This window comes from Halichoeres trimaculatus, unplaced genomic scaffold, assembly GCF_033239565.1.
Source record: "Halichoeres trimaculatus isolate MK-OKI-2021-1 unplaced genomic scaffold, fHalTri1.1 fHalTri1_scaffold_35, whole genome shotgun sequence".
In the NCBI taxonomy this organism is placed as follows: domain Eukaryota; kingdom Metazoa; phylum Chordata; class Actinopteri; order Labriformes; family Labridae; genus Halichoeres; species Halichoeres trimaculatus.
Window position 1 is genome coordinate 6042 of NW_027437213.1, and position 26270 is coordinate 32311.

The 26270-nt window shown below is 41.1% G+C and overlaps 1 protein-coding gene across 5 annotated transcripts; it reads left to right on the forward strand.

The window, feature by feature from the left end:
* On the forward strand, window positions 1-25652 carry LOC141786493 (5-hydroxytryptamine receptor 3A-like). 5 transcript variants are annotated; one of them, XM_074665111.1, is made up of 15 exons: window positions 1-499; window positions 729-797; window positions 10253-10324; window positions 10519-10602; window positions 11680-11736; window positions 12201-12352; window positions 13102-13146; window positions 13246-13355; window positions 19544-19713; window positions 21243-21403; window positions 21921-22026; window positions 22114-22131; window positions 22243-22416; window positions 22600-22685; window positions 23119-25652. In XM_074665111.1, the coding sequence occupies exons 1-15, from the start codon at window positions 463-465 to the stop codon at window positions 23362-23364; spliced, it is 1587 nt and encodes a 528-aa protein (XP_074521212.1). In that variant the 5' UTR covers window positions 1-462; the 3' UTR covers window positions 23365-25652. The 5 variants fall into 5 exon arrangements, with proteins under 5 accessions (XP_074521212.1, XP_074521211.1, XP_074521210.1 ...); XM_074665110.1 differs by adding an exon at window positions 877-910 and having other exon boundaries at window positions 21921-22131; window positions 23119-25650; XM_074665109.1 differs by having other exon boundaries at window positions 21921-22131; window positions 23119-25650.
* Window positions 25653-26270: the final 618 nt, after the last annotated feature.

Genomic DNA, 26270 nt, shown 5'->3' on the forward strand with positions numbered 1-26270 from the left:
ATTTTGGTTTGGGGACTGCTGCTTTGCTGCTTCCCCTGGGATTTTGTTGCATTGGTCAGTCTGACCCCTGAAGTGGTCTACAAAGTCTTTATTAAGGGAGTGATTTGATCTCTGTTCAAAACAGACTGGATTCAAAGATCAACAGCACTGAAGAGGAATGACACATGGCTGTGTGGAAGCTGCTGGGTGAAGCTCTTCCATTAAAAAGCTTTTTCTTGGTAAGCTTTGGAGCCACCACAGAGGATGTGCAGAGGAGTAAACTGCTTTGTTTGGAGGAGAAAATGGATTTACCCACAGTGTGCTAATGGTTGAGCTTGATGCCATTTAGAGGAAGGAAAAAAGCTTTTGTTGTAGGTGTGGCCTGCCCTCTTCCACAACAAGGCAGTGATGTGTACAGTCAGAATCTTGCAGAGAGTCTGAGGGACAGGGATCCTTAGTGACAGGAGACGTTCCACGGTCAGGATGTTTGCAGGGTTCCTCTTTCTGCTCCTCCTCACGGGTAAGCTGGCTCTCTTCTCTTTGAAGCATGCTGCTGTGGAGCTCTACATTTTGATTCCAACTATTCACAAACATTCATGCAGAGTTGATTTCATTGAAGCAAAGTGTTGATGGTGTGTCAGTGAGCTGTGAGCTCTGTGAGCAGGAAAAGCATTGATTGTTGAAAAGAGGGGATGCATATGCAAAGATAGAATGCTTCAATCAGAAGCTGATCATGCTTTCTGTGTCAGGTGGAAGCAGCTCCAACCACACACAGCCTCCTGATGCTGAAGGTCCCTACAACCAGAGCCACTTGGACGGTATGTAGAAAGGGATTTTGTTTCTCAGTGGGATAAAGAATAATGACAGAAAAAAACCTGTGAACTCTTTCTGTGTCAGGTGAAAGCAGCTCCATTCACACAGTCTGAGGAAGGTACGGACCTTTGTGTGTTTGTTTGTCTGTTAAAGTGAATGATAAATGGAGGTTATTGTTGACAGATTGGTGCAGACTATATTATAGGTTTATGTCATCTTGTTTGTTTCATAGCTGCTTAGTTTGCTCTTATATCAAACTGCCTGTTTGACCAAATGTGGTTTCTGATTGGCTGGTAGCAGCTGGATAGTGTCACTGACACCACACACATAATGCAACAATAAATCACTCATTCATCTGAACCAGATCAAAAGAAAAGAGCCACAGGAGTGGAAATAACTTTCAATGGCAAAAGGATGGAAATACAACCTGAGGCATAGCATGTTTCCCTGTAGACAGACGGACGGACGGACGGACAGATTTTTTTTTTTTTTGAACCACTTTATTTGCTGCTCTTACTCAATTTACCCAAGTAATTCAGTTCAACTCAAAATTATTATTTCAACAAACTTTCTGTTGAAATATTGAATAAATAAATAAATAAATAAATAAAAACATCATAGTTTTAGCACATTCCCAAACTTCAGGTCACCGTCTGCCACATCACTCAAAATGCCCTTAAAGCACCACATGGTCCTGACAGAGTCCAGGTCTCCTGGCTGTCTATAAAAGCTGAGGTCAAGGTTGATCCTGGACCTGATGAGACCCTCACACAGTGACTGCAGAGATGTTCTCCACCCCCTCCTGCTGAACCTGTCACAGACTGAGGAGGGAGAGGAGCTCTCACCGGCTCTGCGTTAGTTTCAGGCAGAAGTGGTGGAGGGACAGACTAACCTGCACTGTGTGTCAGATACAGATAAAACATTTTCAATTCTGCAAACTAGTGCACCTAAAAACTGATCCCATTAACTTTATTCGTGGTTGATTTGGTGCCTGGACAAGAAGTGTGTCAATGAGTTTTATGATTACTTGTACCACAAGACGAGCGGGTTGTTTGTGATCCCATGTAAATGAACACAATTTAATATGAAACGGTCACTTTTTCACACACAATTCACGTTTACATGATAAGATTATGAGGAGTGAAATAATCATCTTCACAGTATATTTTGTAATCAATACGGCTTCCTTAAAAAATCCTGGCTCAAAGTTTGATTTAGCATCCTCTGAATGTTCTCTGCGGAGACTTTATCATGGACATGGGGGTGTATTAAAAACTGATAACAGCCTTGTTACGACCCTGGCTCAGGGGAGGCAACATAGGAGACATTAAGTGAAGTTTCAACAATCATTTATTACAAAAAACTGAAAGAAAAGACCAGAAAGGATTCAGAGGAGCTGCTGCCTTGCTGCTGATCCTGGCTGCAGTGTGGGAGAGAGTGTGGGAGGAGCCAAGCAGTGGCTTTTGAAGCCAGCTCACAGGTGCCAGGGATCAGGAGCGAAGCAGGTATGGAGGTCCAAGGTGGCCTCAAGATAAAACAGAAACAAAACATTAGTGGCACATAACAGCCTCTCTTTTTTTTTTTTTTTTTAAACCCATAGAGTAATCTTTTTTTATTTATTTTATGGAGAAATCAGCTGACAGCTCTCTGCTCTTTTATAAGTGATGTATGTGAAAGCTTGACAGAAGAGGAGTGAAATGTTAGAACCACTATTGTTTCATATCTAATTTAACTATTAATATTTAAATATTTCTCTGTAAACCTCTGTTTTTCTGTCTGAAAATGATTTACGCTCATATGATCTAATAATGACATGAAACTTGCAAACACAAACTCAGACCTGGTGTGGGATTTGAGCGTACCCTACACCCACGTTCAGATTGATAAATGAGGGCCGCTGTGTGTCATGGACTAGAGAAACCAGTTGTCCTCTGCCTGCTGAAGGGACAGCTCTCACTGAAAGATGGATGAGGGTTTTTTTTTTCTTAGTTTATTTATTTTAACTTTTTTTTTTTTTAAATTTATGTTGCAACAAAATAAAAGTACAATATAAAAACAACACAAATCTCAAACAAATGAAAAGGAGCAAAAAAGAGAAAAAGTCTTATTGTATCTGCCCCTTCATTCATTCAATGTTAAACACATGATTAGATAAAAACAAAAATACTGTCTGCCAGCATGCCTTTCAGCTTTGCCTTCATTCTTTTTTGCAGAAAGAAGACAGGCAAAGCAATTTACAACCTAAATGCAAATTTACATCAAACAAAAAGAAAACCCAACAAAAAAAATTAAAAAAAATCGTATCATGGTTGTCAGTAATATTTTGGTGGTTTTATTCTTATTTATTGACTTATTTATTTATTTATTTTAAGTTGAAAGTTTAAGAATTTCTTTCATCCCTGTATTTGTTTATGCATGTATTGTGAAGATACTGAATGATTTGGTTTCCTTAGAGTCCCTGTCCTGGTTGTTCCATAAAGAGAAACCTTTAACTGTAATACTGTGCTCCTTTAGCGTGGTTCTGGATCTTGATTTTTTTAAATATTTCTAATCCTTTTAACTTGTAATGCTTTCTCCCTTTTTAAATTTGTACTGAATGTTTGATGGTCAGAGCTTTTTATTAGCTTTTTACATAAATTGTAGCATGTTGAAATCTATGATTAAGCTTCAGCAACTGTAACTTAATGAATACTGGGGTTTAAGGGAGCTCTGTATGGACTTCTGTTAATATTCCTTATTGCTCTTTTTTGTAAAATGAAGTTTGGCAGGATGGAAGTTTAACTTGCAGTTCCTCATACTTCAAAACAGTAGGTCAAGTAAGGAACAACCAACCAGTTATATAAAAGTTGCAAAGCTCTGTTATCAAAATGTGGCGAGTGGAGGAGGTGAAAGAAACCAGCCTAAACACGCACACACACACTCTCTCTAGAGTGGACGGGGTCTGAGTTTCCCTTAATTTACTTTTGATAATAGAGCCAGGCAACGCCACCCTTGGACTTGCACCCAGGGAAATGGTTCACTGGTAACTGATGATAGGCACACAGGTCAGTCCACAAAGAGGAACCAGAGACGTGGTTCACATTAGAAAGTACACAGAAACTTTATTTTTCAAACAAGAACAGATTAAAAGGTTTAATTCATAAAAAGCACCCACACACTCCAAAAGACAAGAAAACAAGGGAAAAAGGGGACCTGGCAGGACTGGGCTCACCAGTGGGCTGGATTGGGATGTGACGGGGAAGGGAACACCCAGTAACTTGTGAAAAACACACACTGAACTGTGCAAAAACTCAAGAAGAACCACACCACACACGAGGAGGGGGAACACCACCACCAGGAACCCAGGACCACCACCACCAGACTCCAGTCCTATAAGGAGAGGGAGAGAAAATTAATTCAATTAACACAAACCAAAAACCCAACTAACCCACAAATAAATCAAAAATACATTTAAGGCCACCAAAGGTAACTGCTAAAGTAGCCTGAACACAACTACTACACTGGATAATAAAGAAATAACAGAAAACAGATAACTGAACCGAACTGAACCAAAATTACTTTACCACAAATAAACAGTCAATACCACATTACCCTTGGGGTACCCAAACCAACCCTCAGAAATAACTGTTATTCACAAAAGAAACAAACCAAAAGAAATAACTGTGTCCAAAGTTCTAATATGACAACAAAAGAATTAAGGCACAAGGAAATAAGCGAATAAACCAAAAGGGGAAAAAGGAAATATCAAACCAGGAAGAAAAGGAGACAGAAACAAAATGACTCAAATCAGTGCTGAACCAAAATCCAAAAGAAGAAATCCAAATCAAATTAATTAACTCACTTTCACACACTTAAAACAAATAGGCCCAGTTGTTCTGAGCCAAGTTAAGTTCGGCTGAGAGAGCACAAGTAAGGCTCAGACTCAGCAGGCTCAACGACAATTAGGTTTGGTTCTGGGCAGGATACACATATGACTCAGGCAGCCAAACCCAGGTGTACCATGGCCCAGCCGAGTCAAGGCAAAACATATAAAGCAAAGCAAAGTCCAGTAATACCAGGCGGCGTAAGGCGAAGCCACGTTAGGCAAAACAGCAGTGCTTCTTGGTGATCACTATAATGATCTGATCAGCTGATAATCACATGAAGTGAAGCTCACAAAGTGAGCTCCTGCTCAGCCCAAAGCAGAGTTGAGTGAGAGAGCAGGGAAACCCCACAAACTGCCTCAAGAGTGTCTAGCTCAGTGGTTCCCAACCTTTTTTGGGCTGTGACCCCATTTTTACATCAAAAGTTTCGGGCGACCCCAGACACCTAAAACAAATGATTGTTTTTGTTCATGTAATAGATTTCGATATATATATATATATATATATATATATATATATATATATATATATATATATATATATATATATATATATATATATATATAGAATAGAATAGAATAGAATAGAATAGAAAATACTTTATTTATCCCCGAGGGGAAATTCAGGAGTCACCGCAGCATTTAAGAAAACAAAAGTAAGAAAGAGTATAGAAAGTACAAAAATGTCCATAAGAAATTAGATGACGACATCCCGTCCACCACTCGTCCACCACTCTCCAGCCCAGCCAGTCTCCACCTCCACAGGGTCCAGGACTGAGCCTCCCCAGCAGTCTGTTCAGTCTCTGTCTCCTGGATCCTGTCTGCTCACAGCAGGCGAAGCTCCTCCGATGTGTCGTGGCGTCCGATGTCTGCTCCGTCAGCCACGTCCGTGAACAGCATGATGCCGCTGGGTTAGCACAGCTAGCTCATCCATCCCCCGGAGCGAGATCCCACGTTCCCAACTACGATGGATGGAAGGACAGGTCCATGTGGTCACCTCCCAGCTCACATCCGAGAACCAGCACGTCGTCCTCACCGCCTCCTCCTCAGCTCGAGGGAAATCATCAAGCCCTACACTAGTTAGCATTGACATGCTACAGGCTGCTAACAGCTAATTTCGCATGTAAACAATGCAGCCATGGTTACATGTAGGATCTCCAGACAAACACAGGAGAAAAGTAGTAAAAAATACCGCCGAAGACACAAAAAGTTTGGTGTCCGTGACCGACAATGAACCATACAAAGTGATGATCCACTCCAAATACAAAGATGACGAAAAAGAGACGAAAAAATTACAAGAAACGGACAAAGACGAGAGAGCTGCTGCAACAGGCAGCTACTTGGGTAGCGCCAAGTATATTTATATAAGTATATATATATATATATATAAGTATATATATATATATATATATATATATATATATATATATATATATATACAAAAACACCGTTTAATAAGGCTCTAGTTCTCATTGTGTCTCTCCGTCCTGGCAGACTACCTGTGTTTGTTTATATCTGTCAAGCTGTGCGTGCGGACTGATACACCAAGGGGCGAGCGCCTCGTAGCCAGGTAGCCAGCTGCGGTAGCACTGTTTTACGACACAATGAGAACTAGAGCCTTGTTAAGCGGTGTTTTGTGTGAAAGTAACGCACTGAAAATTTTCTAAATAAAGCGTGAATGCAGACCAATATCAGATTTTTTCAGTGGGAGTCTGTTTATTTGTGTTTTTTTGTTTTCAAAGTAATGTGGTGTGGTGGAGAGAGCGCATCTCATCTCTGACGTAACATCCAGTAGAGAGGGTTAAACTTGTTTTATTATTATTATTATTAGTAACATAATAGTTATTATTATAAACGAAAATGTTTGGTGTTTTAATTTAAATGAAATAAACGGGCCTATTCAATCATTAATAATATATATATATATTTTTTTTTATTTAATTTTTATTATTTCTTTTTTTTATTAATCAACTGCTGGAAATTCCAGGCGACCCCATTTGAATTCCAGGCAAGCCCACATGGGGTCGCCTGGAATTCAAATGGGGTTGAAAAAGACTGGTCTAGCTGCAGACCTCCACTCTCAGCCGACTTGTCTTGGATACTCTACACCTCCATCGTCAGAAGGAAGTGATGTCATATACTCCTCCACTGTCAGAAGGAAATGACGTAATACTAAGGAAATGAAAAGAAAACGCTCCAGATTATTGTCTTAAAAGTTAATTTGGGCAGACATGCGTATTTTTCTGCGTGTGTTGCATTAAAATAAGAGTTACAAAATGCAGGTTGTGAGCAAAGCAACATAAGTGCGTGAGCTCCTCCGTTTTATGCAATGATCCTGAGCGTTTGCATTTGAGATGCACAATTGTTTTATTTGCCTGAGAGTCCTATCACAACCTTTCTTTTACATAACTGCTGTTGTAACTGTACAACGGAGATAGCAGCATCAATACAAGGTTTAAAGATATTAATTTATCATATTCAACACATAAAAGTAAAATAAGTTCAAGTCTGTTTCATTATTCATATTTGTTTATGTGATACGATTAGAGTAATTTCAACAATCCAATGGCCCTCATTTATCAAACGTGCGTATGCCTGAAAAATTAGTGTACGCTCCTTTCCACGCACAGATCGGCATTTATCAATCTGAACGTGGGCGTCGTTCATGCCAGTGGAGAGCCGGGTTGTGCCGAGGGAAATCCATCTGTGAAGGAGAATTATTAGATCATATGAACGAAAACATTTTCAGAATTAAAAACTCATGTTCTTAGATTATTTAGATTTAGATCCTTGAATTAGATATGACATCAAGAATGCTTTTAACTGCTCACTGTTATTCCGCCAATCTATAAAATACTTCGCTATGAAAGAACAGCAGGAGCTGTCAGCTGATTTCTACGTTTACAAAAAATGTTTCCTCGATCGGTTTACCGAAAAATGTGTAAATAGAGAGGCTGTTATAAGTTTTTAATGCACTCCCATGTCCATGATAAAGTCTCCGCAGAGAACATTCAGACGACGCTGGATCAAACTTTTAAAACAGGTTTTTATTTTAAGGAAGCGGTATTGATTACAGGATTTACCGTGAAGATGATGTAAATGATAATATTGTAAGGATCAATATATTGATCCTTACGAAGGACGTTCATTTACATGAGATCACAACCTATGTGCTCGTCTCATGGTACGAATAAAATCTCCGGACTACCTGTGTGTAACTGCGCACGAATGACACACTTCAGCTCCACTCCCTCCTCAGTCTGTGACAGGTTCAGGTTCAGGCTGGAGTCTGCAGCTTCTTTAAGAGCTCAAACACATCTTTGAAAGACAACTTTTCACGTTTCTGGTCCTGAATGGAAACAATAACCAATATTGTGGCTTCTAACAGTCAGACAACAAGGATTACTTAACCAAGGTGTAAACAAACGATGTGTAAATTAAATGTTTCAAACTCAGATGTATTCTAGTTTGTCACATCCACGCTGCTGAATTACTGCAGTGATTTCCTTGCAGATGATTTTTTTTCTGATTCGCTCTATTTTCCGACTGCCGAACAACGCAGCAACGTGTCATTTCCTCTCTACCTCTGCTGCTATAGCGTTGCCGATTACAGGCATGGAGAAGTTCCTTTTTCCCCGTAATGCGTCCTTCCATGTCGTTAATTCCGTGGGTGCGGCCAGGGCCGGTCCGTCCTACAGCCGAAGCAGTTTCTTGCCTGGGGCGCCAGGTGTGCTTGGGGCGCCTCACAAAAAAATAAAAAATAAAAATAAGAATATTTGGGCGCCCAGGTGCCCCCCTCCTTTTCTACACAATGAACAAATAAGCAAGAATAAATACACTTTTTATTTACAATATCTCATCTGGCCTGGCTGATGCACTTGAACAGAGACACGATGCTGCTGCTGCTTGCTTTAGTGGGGGGGATATGTCTCTGCACAACTGGCAACCGCAGCCCAATCAAGACGTGCGCGTAAACACAACTACATGGGGTACGTCTCAAAGCTCCAAAGTTCCATCCTTCCTTCCTCCACTTGCGTCGTTCTCTTGCGTCTTAGTCCCTCCAACCAGAGATGCATGGGAGAGACGCGAGGAAATAAAGAGAGGAGAGAGGAACGGAGGAGATTCGTTTTTAGAGCAATGGGACATCCTCTCCTTCGGAGCGTCACATGAAGCGACCAGTTTCAGTGATGATGGCATCAGCTGATCACCTCTGGATCATCTGTCAGTCAGCTCTAACAGCTGTTTGTGCGTCTGGGTACGTGCGCTGTAATAACTCTGATCAAACAGAAACAGTAACAGAGATTTGTCTGTTCCTTTAACCAGTTAAACACACACGTAACCATAAAGAAAACCTGCTCTCTGTATATTCTGTGTGCTGTTTAGAAGCTCACGGATCACTTTTCCGGTAAAATGCGTAATTGTGAGATTATTTATGAATTATTTATCCTTTATCTTGAGCCAATCTGATCGTGAACTCTGAAGCTTCAGAGTTCACGATCAGATAAAGTGGGTTATATTACTATCAATATGACCCACCTTATTGTGTCTCAGGAAGATATTATTGATCAGTCAGTTTTCTGTATTAATCCTCTGATTATATTGATTTGATGATGGTTGTGTTCAGTGTTTTGTGCTCTAAACTCACAGCGAACCCTTTAATACCAGATTTATGATCAGTTTCTAAATGATCCTCCGTGCCCGTCCTCAGCTCGTCTTTTCTCTCATTAAACTCCGTTGTGTTTGTGAAGTTTCATGTGAAGTCTGAGCTGCTGCAGCGTCCAATCAGAGAGTGATATTCCATATGGGGGCGTGTCGGTCAGTGAAAAGACTTCCGCAAAGCCGGCTCTCGTGTCTCCTCGATCATAGCTCCTCCGATCAGTCTCCTCTCTCCTCTCTCCTCTCTCCTCTGAGCGCAATTATCGCTTTGGGACAGTCTTCAAAATGGCGACTGGGAAAGTACTTCCGGTGTCGTGGAGGAGATAGGACGGAGGAAGCACGAAGTTAACGCATTGAGACGCACCCTATGTTGGTGCCGCTGCCGCCGCGCATATCATATCAGGCAGACAGGTAGCGTTCTTTAAAAACGAAAAGGCACAAACCCTCAGGTGCGCAGGGCAGAAAACGGAGAAAAGAGAAGGAGGAAAGGAAAGCCCAATTAAGAGGCAAGCTATGTCAACAAAGCGCTGTTTTGCGTTTCTGTGTTATTTTAGGCTGACAGGCGCTAACGCTAGTGTTAGCTAAGTAATAAAGTAATAATAAAAGTAGTAAAGCTAAAGGTAAAGCTAGCTAGATAATGCAATGTTATGATGGGCTATTGATAGATTCATACAGATTGAGATGAATGCTCATTCCTCACGTTTGGGCTTAGTAGTTTTATTACTAAAAACTAGGTTACTACTTTACACCTGCATTGCAGAGGTACAAACCCAAACCCTTGTCATCATGCTTGCCTTGAGTCTCAAAATTAGTAGCAGGCTGCCCCATTATATCAGTGATAATGTGACTACAATTATCAATTACAAAAATGATTTAAATTGTTTGTACTGTGCAGCTATACATGCTTTTGCTAGGCTAATAACTGTACCTGTGTTCGTACAGACACACTCAGCAAATTCTTGAAGCCCCCAACTCCTGGAGGAGAAGGGACTTCTACACCACTCTCTGAAGCATGTAAGTAACTCCAGCCAATTATTTGTGGTCTCGTGTAATTGATAAGTTGGTGTAGTTTACAGTTACACCTTGCTATTACATGTAGGATTTAGTCAAATTTAATAAATTGTATTTGTTTTGTTTATGTGCAGTAACATTACTGTACACAAAAGACAATGCAGTGGTGTAAGAGCATGAATGTGCTTTGTTTACAGCTGCACCTTCAGCTCCAACATCCCCAACATCCAGCACCTCCTCCACTGACACACACTGTGCAGCTCCTCTAGCCCAAACATCTGGTGATCTCCCATCTACACCACTCTCTGAAACATGTTGTTCAACCAAATGTTTGTTTTATTATTTTAACATTATACATTTTATTTTATCATCCGTGTTTAAAGGAGTAAAACTGACTTTGATGTGATACAAAGAGTATTGAACAGCACCTTTTCTATGCATACAAAAATGTTTACTGCCACTAGGACTGGCTGACTTTGTTAGTAATTTTGTTAAAACTTCACTATATGACCTCTATAAATGTGAATGAGACATCCAATGCACAATTATCTTGTTTGAAGACTGTTTTAGCATTTTATTTGTATTTTTTTCTCTTACCTCCTTAAAGGAGTAAAACTGACTTTGTTATATGAGCCAGAAAATAAAAAAAACATGTTTGTGTTCTTTAATTCGTGGTGATGTCTGAGTAATGTTTGTTGGGGGGGGGCACCCAGGGGGGGCACGCAAATGACAATCTCGCTGGGGCACCAAAATGTGTAGGACCGGCCCTGGGTTCGGCCAGCTTTACCTTGAATAATTAGGGGCGTGTTATGTAACCGGTTGTTTTCAGACGCCGCATTTATCAACAGCTGATCAGGCGTACGCCGTGATTGGTCCTGGTATGCACGTTTCATAAATCACACGTGAACATTGGTAAACTGATTTTTACACCCAGATCTGCGCAAATTCTCACCAAGATTGATAAACGAGGGCCAATAGGATTGTCTTACGTCAGAGGAGCTGGAGGTGGAATAGCCAATCAGACATGTAATACTGAAAAAAGGGGACAGTTTTACGTCGCATCCGTCTCACATTGGAGCTGGCTTCCGATTCGTTGGAGCAGCCGTTATTCGGCTGAGAGTGGAGGTCTGCAGCTGGACCCTCTCATTTATTTTGGATTTCATTTTAAATTTTTATTGTTTGTGTTTAAATCTTTACATGGATCAGCACCTCAGTACCTGACCTTTTAAATATTTACACTCCACCGCGGTCCCTGAGGTCTGCTGATCACCTTCACCTTGTGGTTCCAAAAGCCTGCTTGAATACATAAACATGAAAATAACGACAACATGAAAACCTGTGAACTCTTTCTGTGTCAGGTGGAAGCAGCTCCAATCACACTCAGCCTCCTGATGATCAGTACGACTCTGAGGAAGGTATGATCCTTTATTTGTTAAAGTGATTCATAAATGAAGGTTATTATTCAAATTTTATTGTATTAAATACAGACTGTTTTATGTAATCTTGTTCACAGTTATCAAGTTTTTGATTAATTCCCATGACATTTAGCTCGTTTGACCAAACACTGGAGCTGACTGAAAAACTTAATGTTCAGTCATTTTCTTTGAATTAAAGCCACAAGCTGCTCTTCTGTTCAATCTTCCTCTTGACTCTGGGTACAGCTATGTTCACACACTCTGCCATGCTGAGTTGGAAAAGAAGTCACTGTATGCTTTGTGACTCTTCTCAGTCATTAGTTACTGCAGTTCACAGAACTGTTTTATTCAAACCAGGAACAGGAACATGAAGTGACTGGTCTCCAGTTTACAGTCAGACTTAATGACTGCTTCTTTTACAGGGAAATTACTGTTTTAATGAAAATGTCTTGTCTTCTCTGTAGGTGATTGGCCAGATCATTGTAATTATACCAACATCGTAAATTACTTTCATTTATCGGACAAAGTCAAGTTTTACTGGACCCGCCCAACCAAACATATCAGGAGCCCCACAAATGTAATGCTGTTTATAAACCTCTACAGCATTTTAGACGTGGTAAGTGTTTTTAACCTTCAATTAATTTTTTTTTTGTCTTCTGCCGAAGCCATATTACTGCTTTATGGATTAATGTCTGTGGGAGTAGATCTCAAACTCACTCTGTGTTTAGTTGGACCATGGACCAATGGATGAAGTCCAGTTTCTAGACCTCAAGTTATCCACTAATTTCAACACAGCAGTCATTCTTTCTCATCAGTCAGTTTGTCTTTCCTTTCTTTTGTCTCTAACATAAATTACTTGTGAATTATTTTAGAAAGACTCCCTAACCCTAACTTTCTTCAGTTCCCAAAAGTTTTCAAGGATCTCCATTACAGAGTAAAGTCTGTTTTATTGATACAGTGATTTCCTCTGCAGAGTTATGTCTGTTTTCATGAATGCAGTGATCTCCTCAACAGAGTCATGTCTGTTTTTAATGCAGAGCTGCCTGAGGTCCATCTGGTTATAGTTTTGGTTCTTGTCCCTGTTGTTCAGAGGTTTCTCCAGATTCTCTCATCCTCTCATGATATCATGTTGTGCAGATGATGAAATCCTCTCTGGAGGCTCATTTTTTTCGACTCACTCATGTGACTAACCTGTTGATAATGACTCATAGTTTCTCCTGCTTCTTCTTTGACATGACTCAGCTTTTTCAGAATTTTGTTGTTGCTAATGTTTTTTTTAAAGCTGTTGCTGGCATTTATGATAATTAAATGTAGGTTTATCTGACCTTTGAGGCTTGATCAGGACTTTCTTGTTTCTCCTCGTAGAAAGAAAAGGAACAGGAATTAGTTTCTTACTTTTGGATGATGATGGTGAGTTCACTCTAAAGACTTTTTGTTTGACTTTTTGGTCTTTTTTGTTAAAAGACCATATGACTCAACTAACTGAACTTTACATCTTGTTCTTTTAAGTGGTGGGAAAATAAATTTATCAACTGGAAACCGAGGGATTTCTGTGAGACCTACGAGATCACTGCTCCTACTGAGCTGTTGTGGAAACCAGATTTAACCATTGAAGAGGTGTAAGTTTGTCTTTCTGTCCTCCACAGCAGAAAAAGCTCTGTGCACAAGGCTTTCTGACCAAACTCTTTCAGTTTTCGTTACAAACCTTTGTTTTCCTTTAAAACATTCACTGTGTTGGTATGTATGTATGTATCATCAGACAGTTCCTCATGCTCCTCACTAACCCCAATACCCTGACCCCTCTGAGCCTATTCAGGCCAGAGAGTAGTTCTGACTGTCCCCCTAGAGTTCAGGTGCCTCTGGAACATCACTTTCTGAGGGTGCTTTTCAACCAAAAGGACCAAAAACATAAATTCCCCCTTGTTGTCTGCATTTCCTCAGCAGCTTTAGTCTCATGAAGATTAAACAAACCAAAGCAGTGCTGAGAAGCGATAAAAGGGACTGCACTGCACCCCCAAACCAGCAGAGGGCAGTAAGAAAAAGACAAAGGCCATACAACAAAGATGACACAATTGGTGCGTCTCTGGGTGCGTCTCAAAGCTCCAAAGTTCCATCCTTCCTTCCTCCACTTGCGTCATTCACTTGCGTCTTAGTCCCTCCCACCAGAGATGCATGGGAGAGACGCGAGGAAATGAAGAGAGGAGAGAGGATGGAGGAGATTCGTTTTTAGAGCAATGGGACATCCTCTCCTTCAGAGCGTCACATGAAGCGACGTGTTTCAGTGATAACGGCATCAGCTGATCACCTCTGGATCATCTGTCAGTCAGCTCTAACAGCTGTTTGCGCGTCTGCACATGTGCGCTGTAATAACTCTGATCAAACAGAAACAGTGACAGAGATTTATCCATGTTTTTAACCTGTTAAACACACACGTTACCATGAAGAAAACCTGCTCTCTGTTTATTCTGTGTGCTGTTTAAAAGCTCATGGATCACTTTTCCGGTAAAATGCGTAATTGTAAGATTATTTATGAATTATTTAGCCTTTATAGAGCCCATCTGACTGTGAACTCTGAAGCTTATTAATGTAACCCAGCTTATTGTGTCTCAGGAAGATTTTATTTATCAGTCAGTTTTTTGTATTAATCCTCTGTTAAATTGATTCGATGATGGTTGTGTTCAGTGTTTTGTGCTTTAAACTCACAGCGAACACTGTATTACCAGATTTATGATCAGTTTCTAAATGATCCTCTGTGCCTGTTTTCAGCTCGACTTTTCTCTCATTAAACTCTGTTGCGTTTGTGAAGTGTCATGTAAAGTCTGACCCGCTGCAGTGTCCAATCAGAGAGTGATATTCTATATGGGGGCGTGTCTGTCAGTGAAAAGACTTCCCCAAAGCCGGCTCTCGTGTCTCCTCGATTATAACTCCTCCGATCAGTCCCCTCCAGCCTCTCTCCTCTCTCCTCTGTCGCTTTGGGACAGTCTTCAAAATGGTGACTGGGAAAGTACTTCTGATGTCGTGGAGGAGATAGGACGGAGGAAGCACCAAGTTAACGCATTGAGACGCACCCTCTATGGGCCCCCTACACACTCCCCCTCCATGACGGAGTGCACGCCGTCACAGAGTCACACTCGCAGCTGAATGGATGTCTTTAGCTTTATGCCCTTCTACAGTTTGTGAGATATCACTGTTCAAGCAACATGATGATTAAAGCGTTCTCACAAGAGATAAGCACATGATGTGGCAACTCAGAGTGCGCTGCAGTCACAGATTCCACCTTTTTTTTTTTTTTTTTTTTGTAAAAATGTCTACAACGTCTTCATACCTCAATCTTCAGACATGATTTACCGCCTTCCTCCTTCATTTGGAATCCTTTCTTAACTCTTCTGAGAGACAGTTTTTGCTCAGAGAGCTTCAGTCTGACAGGAGTGTAGGAAATCTTCCCATCTCCTACAAGGTGAATTGTCTGCCCTCCAGGACATGATTGTTCTCTCTGTACCCCGTTTTTAACTCGCTCATTTTTAACAGTACAGGCTTAAAATGCATATATGTGTATCAAAGCCTTGTGCTATTCACTGCATTGCCATAAAGGTTTTTGCTCTATAACTGCAGTTTAAAATCTTGCAAAATCTGCCTCTCATACGGTCAGGACCTCACCTAGCTGCAAAAACAAGTATAATTTACACACACACACACACACACACACACACACACACACACTCACACACACACACTCACACGCACACACACACACACACACACACACACACACACACACACACACACACACACACAAAAGAATGATCAAATTTCACTGCACAAGTGCAGCTGAGACTTGGAGTAGGGATGGGGCTTAGCAGCCAATCAGAAGCACTCTCTCTCTATCACAGCACATTTTAGGCGTACATGAAATTGATAAGTGGCCATTAATCCAAGTGTATCTGTCTGCGGCTTGCAAGACAGAGGCCTGTCGTGTAGTGGGCGCGTCGTGTAGTGGGCGTGTTGTGTAGCGATGTAAAGACTACACGACACGCCCACTAGATAAGACGGAAATCACGGAAAACCACGCGAGACACTGTTAAAGGTTAAAAAAAGGAAGAAGACAAAAAATAAGAATGAGCCAAGGTTTATCAAGATTATCATTATTATTATGTAAAGAATTGAAAAGACATATTCCTGTGTGTGCTGCAACATTTAATAACTTTAATCTTCTTTTTGGACAGTGAATTGAAAATGATAGAAAAAACCCTGGTGGTATAATGTAGTGGGAGTGTCACGTAGTGATGTCAATACATGACACGCCCACTATACTGTTCTTAAAGAGATATGAGCCCAGGTAGCATTTAAACTTTGAATGTTCTGCTCTGCTTTTACACTCAATACCGTTTTGCTTGTTGCCTTATAATGAATTGATTTTAAAGCGTTGAAATGTTAATATTCTTTGACTCTGCCACAAAATAATGATAATAATTAAAGAAACAACTCGGGACAAGAATTAATTAGCTAAAATACAAACATATATGTATATATATATTTATGTATGATAAATGTATACATATATATATTTGAGATTATGAGTTCATTATTGTGTGGAACCGTGGGAGGAAGCTGGAAGAGAGCGCATGCGTCCAGGCAATTTCTGGACGCAGGGATGCGGCTCTCAATGTTTTCAGTGAAGCTTGTAATATTTGTTCCCATTTATTAGTGCGATGGCTCTGTGAAATGTAAAACTTGCATGTTGCTATGCAAATAATAAAAATGCAACATGTTTCAAAGCTTCCCAATCTATATTTTATATCATAAATGGCTGAGAAAAGCCTCAGAAGAGAGGGCTCTTTCCATTTTCAGCTGGAAACTTTTTAATTTGAGTGCTGCCTCCCCTGACAGGTGCTGCACCAGGGGTTTTTTTTCATCATTTTTCAATTCACTGTCCAAAAAGAAGATTAAAGTTATTAAATGTTGCAGCACACACAGAAATATGTCTATTCAATTCTTGACATAATAATAGTGATAATCTTTCCATGGCTCATTCTTATTTTTTGTCTTCTTCCTTTTTATAAACTTTCAACAGTGTCTCGCGTGTTTTTCTGTGATTTCCGTCTTATCTAGTGGGCGTGTCGTGTAGTCATTACGTCACTACACGAACGCCCAGTACACAACATTTCTCCATTATTCCAGTGCTGCATTTGTTGGAATTTTCAAGTTCCGAGTGGGAACACCCAACTGAATGCCCCCCACCAAGGTCAGAATTTCCAACTTGGAAGCTGGAGCACTCACACTATCCCTGAGTTCTAAGTTGGATATTCTGAGGTTCCAGGGTAAATAGTAACTAAGCTCCTGTTAGATTCTCTTAATTTTAGAATTTCTGACTAATGTTTGTTGCAATAAGTCAGCCATGTATATAGTATTATTCAATGTTGATATACAGAAATACTACTGTTATGGCAAGAAACTGGAATGCTAAACTCGGCGGTGACGCCATTCCCACTCCAGACTTTCCAGTTCTGAATACAAATGCAGCATAAGTAGAGTACGTGGAGCAGAGACTGGGGGGTGGGGCTGAGCTGCCAATTTGAAGCACTCACTCCCATTTCACAGCCCATGTGACGCATGCATGAGAACTGGGAGTTGATGCTGGCTAATTAAATATTCAAGAGGAAGACACGTAGTTGGAGCTAGTAAGCGCTTAAAGAGTTTTGTACAGAAATATGTGGCTCCACTCTTGCTCTTGTGAGACGTGATTCAGGACCAGTGTTTGTGTTTTTGACTGTTTTGCTGTTAAATGCTGGTTGTGGTAGGAGTAGGTTGTGAAGCTTGGTCAGCCACAACAGCCTTGAATAAACTCTGGACCTAACTTCACATTTATTTAAATCAGTGGTTTTCAAACTGTGAGGCCCGCCTCCCCTGGGGGCTGCTAAAGGGTCCAGGGGAGGCCCAAGAAGAGAAACTACATGTCTGAATTAGCACTGAGCACAAAAATTATGGAAACAAATGCACTGTAGTTTCATCATTATTTTCCCTGATGCTGTCTGCATGCTCGTCTCTGTGTGTGCGTACACACATGTTTGTTTATCCTTTGTGTGCATCGGGGTGGAACATTGCCATGCGCTTTGTAGAGAGCGGAGGAGAGTTGTGAACGCGCAACCATGCAGGCAGCTACAGGACAACTGCTCTGCTCTGCAACCAAACAGGACACTCACGTATCCCTCAGGGGCATGTGTCCACAAACACACACTAATGTGAACATATGAACTCAGCTAAACGATGTATGGCGAAATGTACTTCTTAAGAGACCTCTGGAAATGTTGCCGTTGAGCCTTTTAGCAGGTCTCATATATCAATTTTGGGGTCTCAGACCCCTACGTATTTTGCACAATGGTAACGACGGATATTTAAAGTTGGGTTTTTCTTTCACCAGATTCTCCAAGGCCACAGTGTGTACCTTGTTTACTGTGAATTTGTAATCTTTTGGCGTTTGAAAAGCTGTACTAAACAGTCTTCTTAAACAAGAGTTTTGCAGATGCTAAAAGCAGCTCTGTGTATGATTGATCTGTAATTGAATGATTTTTTAATTCCTGAATTTTGATTGATCTTTTATTCTCTTTTGCAGTAGTGGACATGCTTTCTTTCTTGGCTCAAGAGCTTTCATCTAATTTTAATGTTTGATGTTCATGAAGTCATCATGATAAATGAACATATAGGCATTGAACGAAATTCATCTAATTCCTACCCATTTCAGCTAAAATTTGGGGGACTGGTTTAGAACAGAATTTATAAAATAAACATTCATATGTTTTGTGGTTCCAACCAGAGTGGAGTGTTTATTTATTATAAGTAGTTTTTGTTTTATTTAAATAGGGGAGGCCCCTACGACCTCATGTTCTCTGAAGAGAGGTTCACTGTCTTACACTTTGAAAACCCCTGATTTACATGATAGATAGATAGATAGATAGATAGATAGATAGATAGATAGATAGATAGATAGATAGATAGATAGATAGATAGATAGATAGATAGATAGATAGATAGATAAATAGATAGATAGAATACTTTATTCATCCCCAAAGGGAAATTCATGTTGTTTGGGCTCATCTTCCAAAGATTAAAGAATTAAAAACTCTGATGGCTGCAGGGAGGAACGATCTTGATGTATTTTTCTTTAGATATTTCAGACCAGTAAAATCCTTAAACTGTATATTTATAACTGATGTGGTAGCCCTACAGCACTATTGAGATTCTGAAAGGTTGTTTTTGTTAGGACAGTTTCTGCTGCTGTCACAGCTAGCAGGTGGTAGTGGAGGCTGCTATTTCACTGATTCTTCTTTTTTCATGAGGAAAGGCAAATTTCAATCTACCCTTAAAAGGAGAAGAGCTCTAAAGACAAAGAGGATTGAACAGGTCTGAAAGGATCCACTAAAAGCAAGAATGTGGATTATCAAGCCAGAGCAGAGATCTACTGGTGTTTCAGTTCCAAAGGTCCCCCTTTGAACTTGTAGGGAGATCTTATCTAGGTGACAGACTGGTGACACTTTAAGCCACATCCAGAGTTTACCAGGACACAGGTCTGTAACAAGACCCTCTGCACCTATCCTCTCTCCATGTGTCCATGCTGCTGTCTGAGGTGTTAGGGCTCAGTCTGTGCCGTCAAAGTGTTTTTATCGTTTTGTCACTGAGATGAGCTCAGAGCTTCATTTGACTCAAATGATGAACTTTTTGCCTTCATTTCAAGCAGAAACACAAAGAGAATTTTTCAACACTTTGAATCTACAGCATGCTTTTAGAGTCACTTGTTTTTTGTCTCTTTCAGAACAAACAAAGATAAGCTCTTTAACACTCAGTATCTCACCATGAGGTTTAATGGATGGATAAATCAAAAGAGTGGCATGGTGCTGGTCAGCACCTGTAAGATGGATTTCTACAGATTTCCCTTTGACACTCAGATCTGCAACTTAACATTCAAGTCAATCCAACATGAGCGTGAGTATAACTCTGAATGTTTGTGTTTTTAACATTAAATCTCTGATTCTTGGGATCAGGGACCAAACATGCTCCACATTTGACTTTTTGATTCTCATGTCTATTATTTATTACAACGAGCTGTTTGTTTGAGCCTAATTACGACTGTGTGGGACCTTTAGACATGTAGAAAACACATTTCTTTCATCCATTTTACAGTTAGAGATATTTCCATCTTTTCATCTTCATTATCATTTGACTTAAAGTCACTTATTGTTTGTTATTTCTTTAAGGGTAGAGTAGGATTAAGTTTTATTTTCTGGCTGTTTTTGATTCAGAGACATTAGAACACTTTTTAACCCTATCAGCATCCAGCTGGCCTCCATCACACTAAAGATGACAGGGACTATATTTTAGCTGTGAGCTGAGCGCTGCAGATATTTATCTTTTTGTTAGCTGGTGTCATGATCCTGGCTGTTGTGGAAGCTGCTCTCTCTCTCCTTTCCCCTCCCCTCTCTGTGGAGCTGCTTAGAGGTTTCCTGCGGCTGCACTCTGCACACCTGTCTCAAGTTGGGTGATTAGGAGCGCCGGCACTTAAGCTCTGCTGGAGGAATGGGCCGGCCAGTTGATTCCTGCTCTCACCGTGGTAATCAGATCGATATAGTATCTCTTGTGTTTTTGTGCATGTGTGTTTTTTGGATCTCTTGGGGACTAACCCTTGTATGTCTCTCTTTCCAGTGCCTCTAAGGATCACCCCTACAGCTGCTCACCGACAGCCACACTCTCCATCTCACCATCTAAACCTAATCTCTCAATAAAAACCCTCAAACCTGTTTTTGCCTCAGTCCCCCTTCGGGTCCCAGAAAACCCTGCTGGTTTACAAACCATCACAGCTGGCTTATAACTGAAACTAAAATCTCAGATTTGATTTGATCCTAAAAATGTAATGATGACGTTGACATATCAAAGCTGTGACAGATGGCTGAACATTGATCAGAGCAGTTGACTCTCTGTTGAATTAGCCATGAACAAGAAGTGTTAAGAGAGCCTTCATGGTTAGAGATAAGTGTGGCAGTTTGATAACTCAAAGGTTTCTAAAAGATCCAAAGAATCTGATGGAGTTTACAGAGAGTGAGGACATCACTTTGATAGTATTGATAGAGAATAATCTCTAAAGTTCTCTCTACGTTCTGTTCAATCTGTGACTGACCCTCTTCTTTCAACTGCTCAACTTTCTCATTCACTGACAGACAATTTCAACACTTTTTACAGGGACTAAGTAGCTCTGAGCTACCCTGGGTCACATGCTACTTGGCTCCGATTGGTTAAAGGTCTGTCCAGTTGCTTCCATCACTTCCTCCTGCAGCCATTTCTGATCCCCTCTGGGAAAAAAAAAGACAAAAATGAACACATCAGGAACAGTTCACCAAGGTCAAAGGGTCTGGAGTCCCTGGGCTAGTACAGGACTTCATGACACCAAGACCAGATACCTTGTCTTTGTTAGAACTGGAAGAAAATACTCACACTTGTCTCTCTTTCTCTATCATCAGTGGGACAAATACAGCTTCGTTCAGGTATCCCCAATGGATACATGTTAAAGGATACTCGTGCTTACATGAAGACTGAGTCGGAGTGGCTTCTCATGAACGTAACCGTGGAAACTACAATGGTCTTTAAATTTAACATTCCCTCAAGCATGCTGGTTTACACAGTGAGTACCAGCAGCAGGAGTCTGTACGCGCAAGCGCACACACACACACACACACACAAACACACACACACACTAACACACACTAACACATTTTCATAGAGCCCATTGGTCCATCTCTTCCAAACAGGCCAGACTCTATTCACATGTTGATTCTATTGATTGAACAACATGGACTGCTGCAGAGCATTAGCTTGTTTGGATCAACACACACCTGTTCAGCTCCCCTCATCCTGAACAGCTCCAGTTTTTCTTCTTTCCACTAGTTTGGTTCCAAACACTGATGTTGCTTTGAAATGGCCAAACTGTCCCCACTGCTTACTGATTTGAGTGTAGTTCAGTCTATAAAGAGAGAAACAGTGAGCATTAAACAAAGACTTTGACTCTATGATAACCTGTATGATGCTAACCTGCTGATTTGACAGCTCATTGATATGCAGTGGGCACAAAGACTGTTGAGCTTTCTTAACTGAAGTGTTGGAACAAAAAGACCAACCTGATCTTAACCATGATTTCACAGATGACTATAAAGAGGCGTTCAGTCCTCTATGTGGCCAACTTCATAGTCCCCGTCCTGTTCTTCCTGTGTCTGGACTTGGCCTCCTTCCTGATCTCAGAAAGTGGAGGTGAGAAGCTGAGCTTCAAGGTGACTGTGCTGCTGGCTGTCACAGTGATGCAGCTGATTCTGAATGATATTCTGCCTTCTTCTTCAGACAGGATCCCACTCATAGGTAAAGGAGCTCAGAGTCCTGCACTAACTGATGGATCTTAAGCAGCACCTACTAACTCACTGTGAGCTCACTGATTGCTTTGCTCTTTCTGTCACTGCTTTCTTCTTTCAGCCGTCTACTGTATCGGGGTTTTTACTCTGATGATGCTGAGCCTCTTGGAGACCATTTTGATGATGTACCTGATGGAAAAGGACCATGTGTCCCAGGACCAAGAGGCAGATAAAGACCAAAGCCTGGGTGAGGACTACAGGGACCAAGCAGGAAAAGTCCACGAGTGCTTCAGAGGTGAGATTCAGCTCAACTAACATCAATATTAACAGAAAGCTTTCTGACTGAAAGGAGGAAACAGACAGCTGCCTCATTTGTGGAGCAGCAGAGTCTTTCTCCAGATCTTCCTCATGTAGAATCTATCATTTCAATTTGTTGTCTCTTTGTTCAGGCTCTAAGCTTTCCCATGTTTCTTTACAGACATGAACAAATCCATTCCTTGTGTGCGTGTCTTTGACCAGTCCCCTGCTGGGATGCCTCCTGAGCTGCTGCCAGAGGTGAAAGAGGTCAGCATAAAATTGTATTTCTGTCAAACTGCTGTGATCCTTCTCTGCTCCATATTCTCTTCATCCCATAGATCCAGAGCCCCTAGAACAAACCCTGACTCAGCTTTAGGTGACAGAAAGAGAGCAGACGCAGAGGGCTTTGAATGCGGCTCTTGGTTTGTTGTTGCTAACAGAGGGAAGTTTGTACATTTTGCTCATGGAGCTCATTTCCAATCAGGGTTGAATCATTTGGGGTGTAACTGTCTGAGTCATCTGAAAGCCTCAGAAAGGCTGATTTGACACTTTCTTCCTTTATTCAACACCTCCCCCCATCAGCAGCTTCTCAGACAGAATATTAGGTCCACTGTTGACTTTCAGTTCAATGACTCCTCTTTTCCATCTTCTTCTTCCTCTAACCGCTCTCATACACCATGGTATGTTTTTGTTTTTTCAGGGCAGCAGCAGCCAGCTGACCCAGGAGATCCAGGACTTACAGAATTTGAGCGACGAGCTGAGGGAGGTTTTGAAGACAGTGGTTCTGCTTCTCAGCAGCAGGAAGGAAGAAGAGGACCCTGGCTACTGGACCAGAAAGACCAAAACACTGAACCGGATTTACTTCATTGTTTATCTCCTAGCTGCCAGTGTGTTCCTGGGATCTGTGTTTTCAGTTTGGCTCCATGAAGACCACCAGAACATCTAAAGAGTGAAACCAACAGTACAGAGAGTCATAGAGTCCAGATGTTCAACAGGTCAGAGTTAAAGGCTTGATTTGGAGGATCAGTCCTGCTTCCTTAAAGACCCTGTGAGGACTCTAGACCTGATCCTCAAACAGTCTTGCTCTTTTCTATTTGCCTGTTGGTTATTCAGGAGTTCAAAACTGGTCATTTCTAAATTTCTAATGATATTTCTCGGTATCTGTGGCTGCTTCAGATTTTCCCCAGAGAACACAAATTCACGGACCACACAAAGACCAAATGTCCCTTTGATGACTAATAGGGATGGGTACCTTTCACATTTAAAATGAGACTGTACTGATGCCAGTACCTGGCAATATTTTTCATCAGTATATAACCTTCCAATTTTGTGTTTATGTCTTGTATGGAAAATCACCTACTCTTTCACTCTTCACAGTCAAATGGATGCATTTAAGTACCTAAACATGGTCCTTTTGGGTTTGTGTGAGTCGGTATCCGGTACTTTTGACAGAATTCGGTCAGTACCTATAAAAGTACCTGAATGGCGGGCTTGGCAGGCTGTGAAAACAATTTCCCAATTGGAACACTAAAGTTATCTATCTGTCTATCTTATCTATCTAATATGGTACCCATCCCTAAGGACCACTAAATGCACACACTAACAAGAGCCACGTCTTTACCACAATGGCTGAGGATGCTTGTGGGACAGAGTCTTTATTTTAAAACTATAAAAGGATAAATGCATTGATGAATTGAAAGTGAAACTTATTGTAATAAACTGGATAAATGGAATAAAAGAACATACCAACCCACATAAATTGACTAACCCACCCAAGATCTCTGGGGCATTGACCACAATATAGGGGAGACTGGGGACAGTTGCAGCAAGGACGGTTGCAACAAGCCTTATTTCTCCAATCAGAAACATGCTAGAGTGATGACACTCACACTGCACATGCTCAGTTAGACCCTCTACCCACCAAGGAGAGAGAGGCCATATTGGGCATCTGGTCCTGCTTCTATCAAGTAAAGTTGTTTTGGAGGTATGAAAGTAGCTTTTTTCATGAGCTGTTTTTTAGTCATACTGTCCTGACCTTATGTATGAATGAATCCAAACCTTTCTAGTTTGAATCACTTTTTGTTGACTATTAAATGACATGGTGAGCATGTGTCAATGTCAATGTGGCTAGCTAGCACACAGCGTTTTGTCATGACTGGTACCATGGGGACAGTTGCAACTGTTGCAACTGTCCCCATGCTGTTAGGTTAGTCATACTAGAAAAGACCACACAATCATATTTTTTAACATTTTTAGTTCAAAATAGGCAACATTAATATATCTTATTGCTCATGATGAACAGAACAGGCAATCACATGGAGAAACTAACGCTAATGATAAAGAAAATAATTTCCCAAATAACTTGTTAAGCAAAATTTAGCAATTAGTTATTGTTGTATGTTGTATGTGTCATATAAACTTGTCATAGAGTGAATGAATCATCTAAATAGAGAAATTGTATTCTGTTTATTTTCAGTAAGCAAAGAGTGAGGAAGAGAGTCACTAACAGAGGGGTTCCCCTCCGTATTTTGGAACAAGCCTCAGATATTATTATAGTTGAGGGCAAATCAGTGAGGGCAGTGGCCTTTGACATATGCCACACCACACTGTTCAGGTTCCACATTAAAAAAAAAGAATCTTGCAAGCACGGCATCAAAAAATAATTGCAAGTTATTCTATTCTTTTTGTCCCAAAATGTAATATTGAGTTTTTATAGCTTCAGTAACATCTGCACATTGACTCAAGGTTTAAAACAAAACAAAACTAATTAAATACCTTAAAGCTGTACAGAAAAAAAAAATTGAATTTGAGCCCACTCTGGGTCATACCATTAGTATTTGTCCTATTTAGACAAAACACTGAGAATAATTAGTGAAAAATTAATGTTTTTTTATATGTTGCAACCCTGATCTGTGCTGCAACTGTCCCCAGGTTTGGGGTCAGTTGCAACATCTGAATTCCTCTATTCAAATGAATATGTTATATGTAGCCATCTTTAAATGGCATGGGCATTTAGCATACGGATGTAGGTTTAATATGTAAAGATTTGGTGAGACTAGTCCAAATATTCTCTGAGTAACTGAGAGTAATGTAAAAAGTGTTGCAACTGTCCCCAGTCTCCCCTACCAAGAAATGCAAGATTGTCTTACACAAGTCCTGAGGCCGATGACGAGAGCGGAGGGGGCGACTGAGATGGCTGGGTCCTGCTGCAGATGTCTGCGGATGTCCGTTGAGGGATGATGGAGAGGCTGGAGGCCTACTGCAGGTCATCTGAGCGTCACGGAGGTGATGTCCGATGAGTTGAGTCCGTAGAATCGATTCTCACAGCGGCAGTAGCGGCTGAAACAGCGGCGATGATGCCGAGCGTCGGGTTGAAACTTTGGCGGAGTTCCAAAGTTGAATCACCGCAGGGAAAGCAGTGAGCAGCGCTCGTCTCCTGACGTCAGCGTATGAGGGGGGATCCCCGTCGATCAGCTGGGAGTCTCAGGGAGAGACCCAGGCACCGATAGATGACTGGATGCAGTCGGGCTGAGGTGACTTGCGTCTCAGCCAGTCTGGAGCCGGTCTGGAGCTGGAATGTGCGTTGCCAGTTGAGGACGTGTGAAGATTCAGGAGCAGAAGGAGAAGAGGAACCTTCTGGAAGAAGTAAGAGGAAAGAGCTTGGATGAGGGGTAGAGGAAAGAGCCAATGTTCTTGTCCTGGAGTGGAGTTTTACTCAGCTTTTTCCCGCCGAGTCAGTGAGGTCACTTTAGGCTGACGCCCCTCCACCTCTCATCTTTCTGCACGTGGATCAGATTGTCCCAGAGATCACTTACTAACTATAACTTTAAACTGTAAAGAGATTCCCACGTG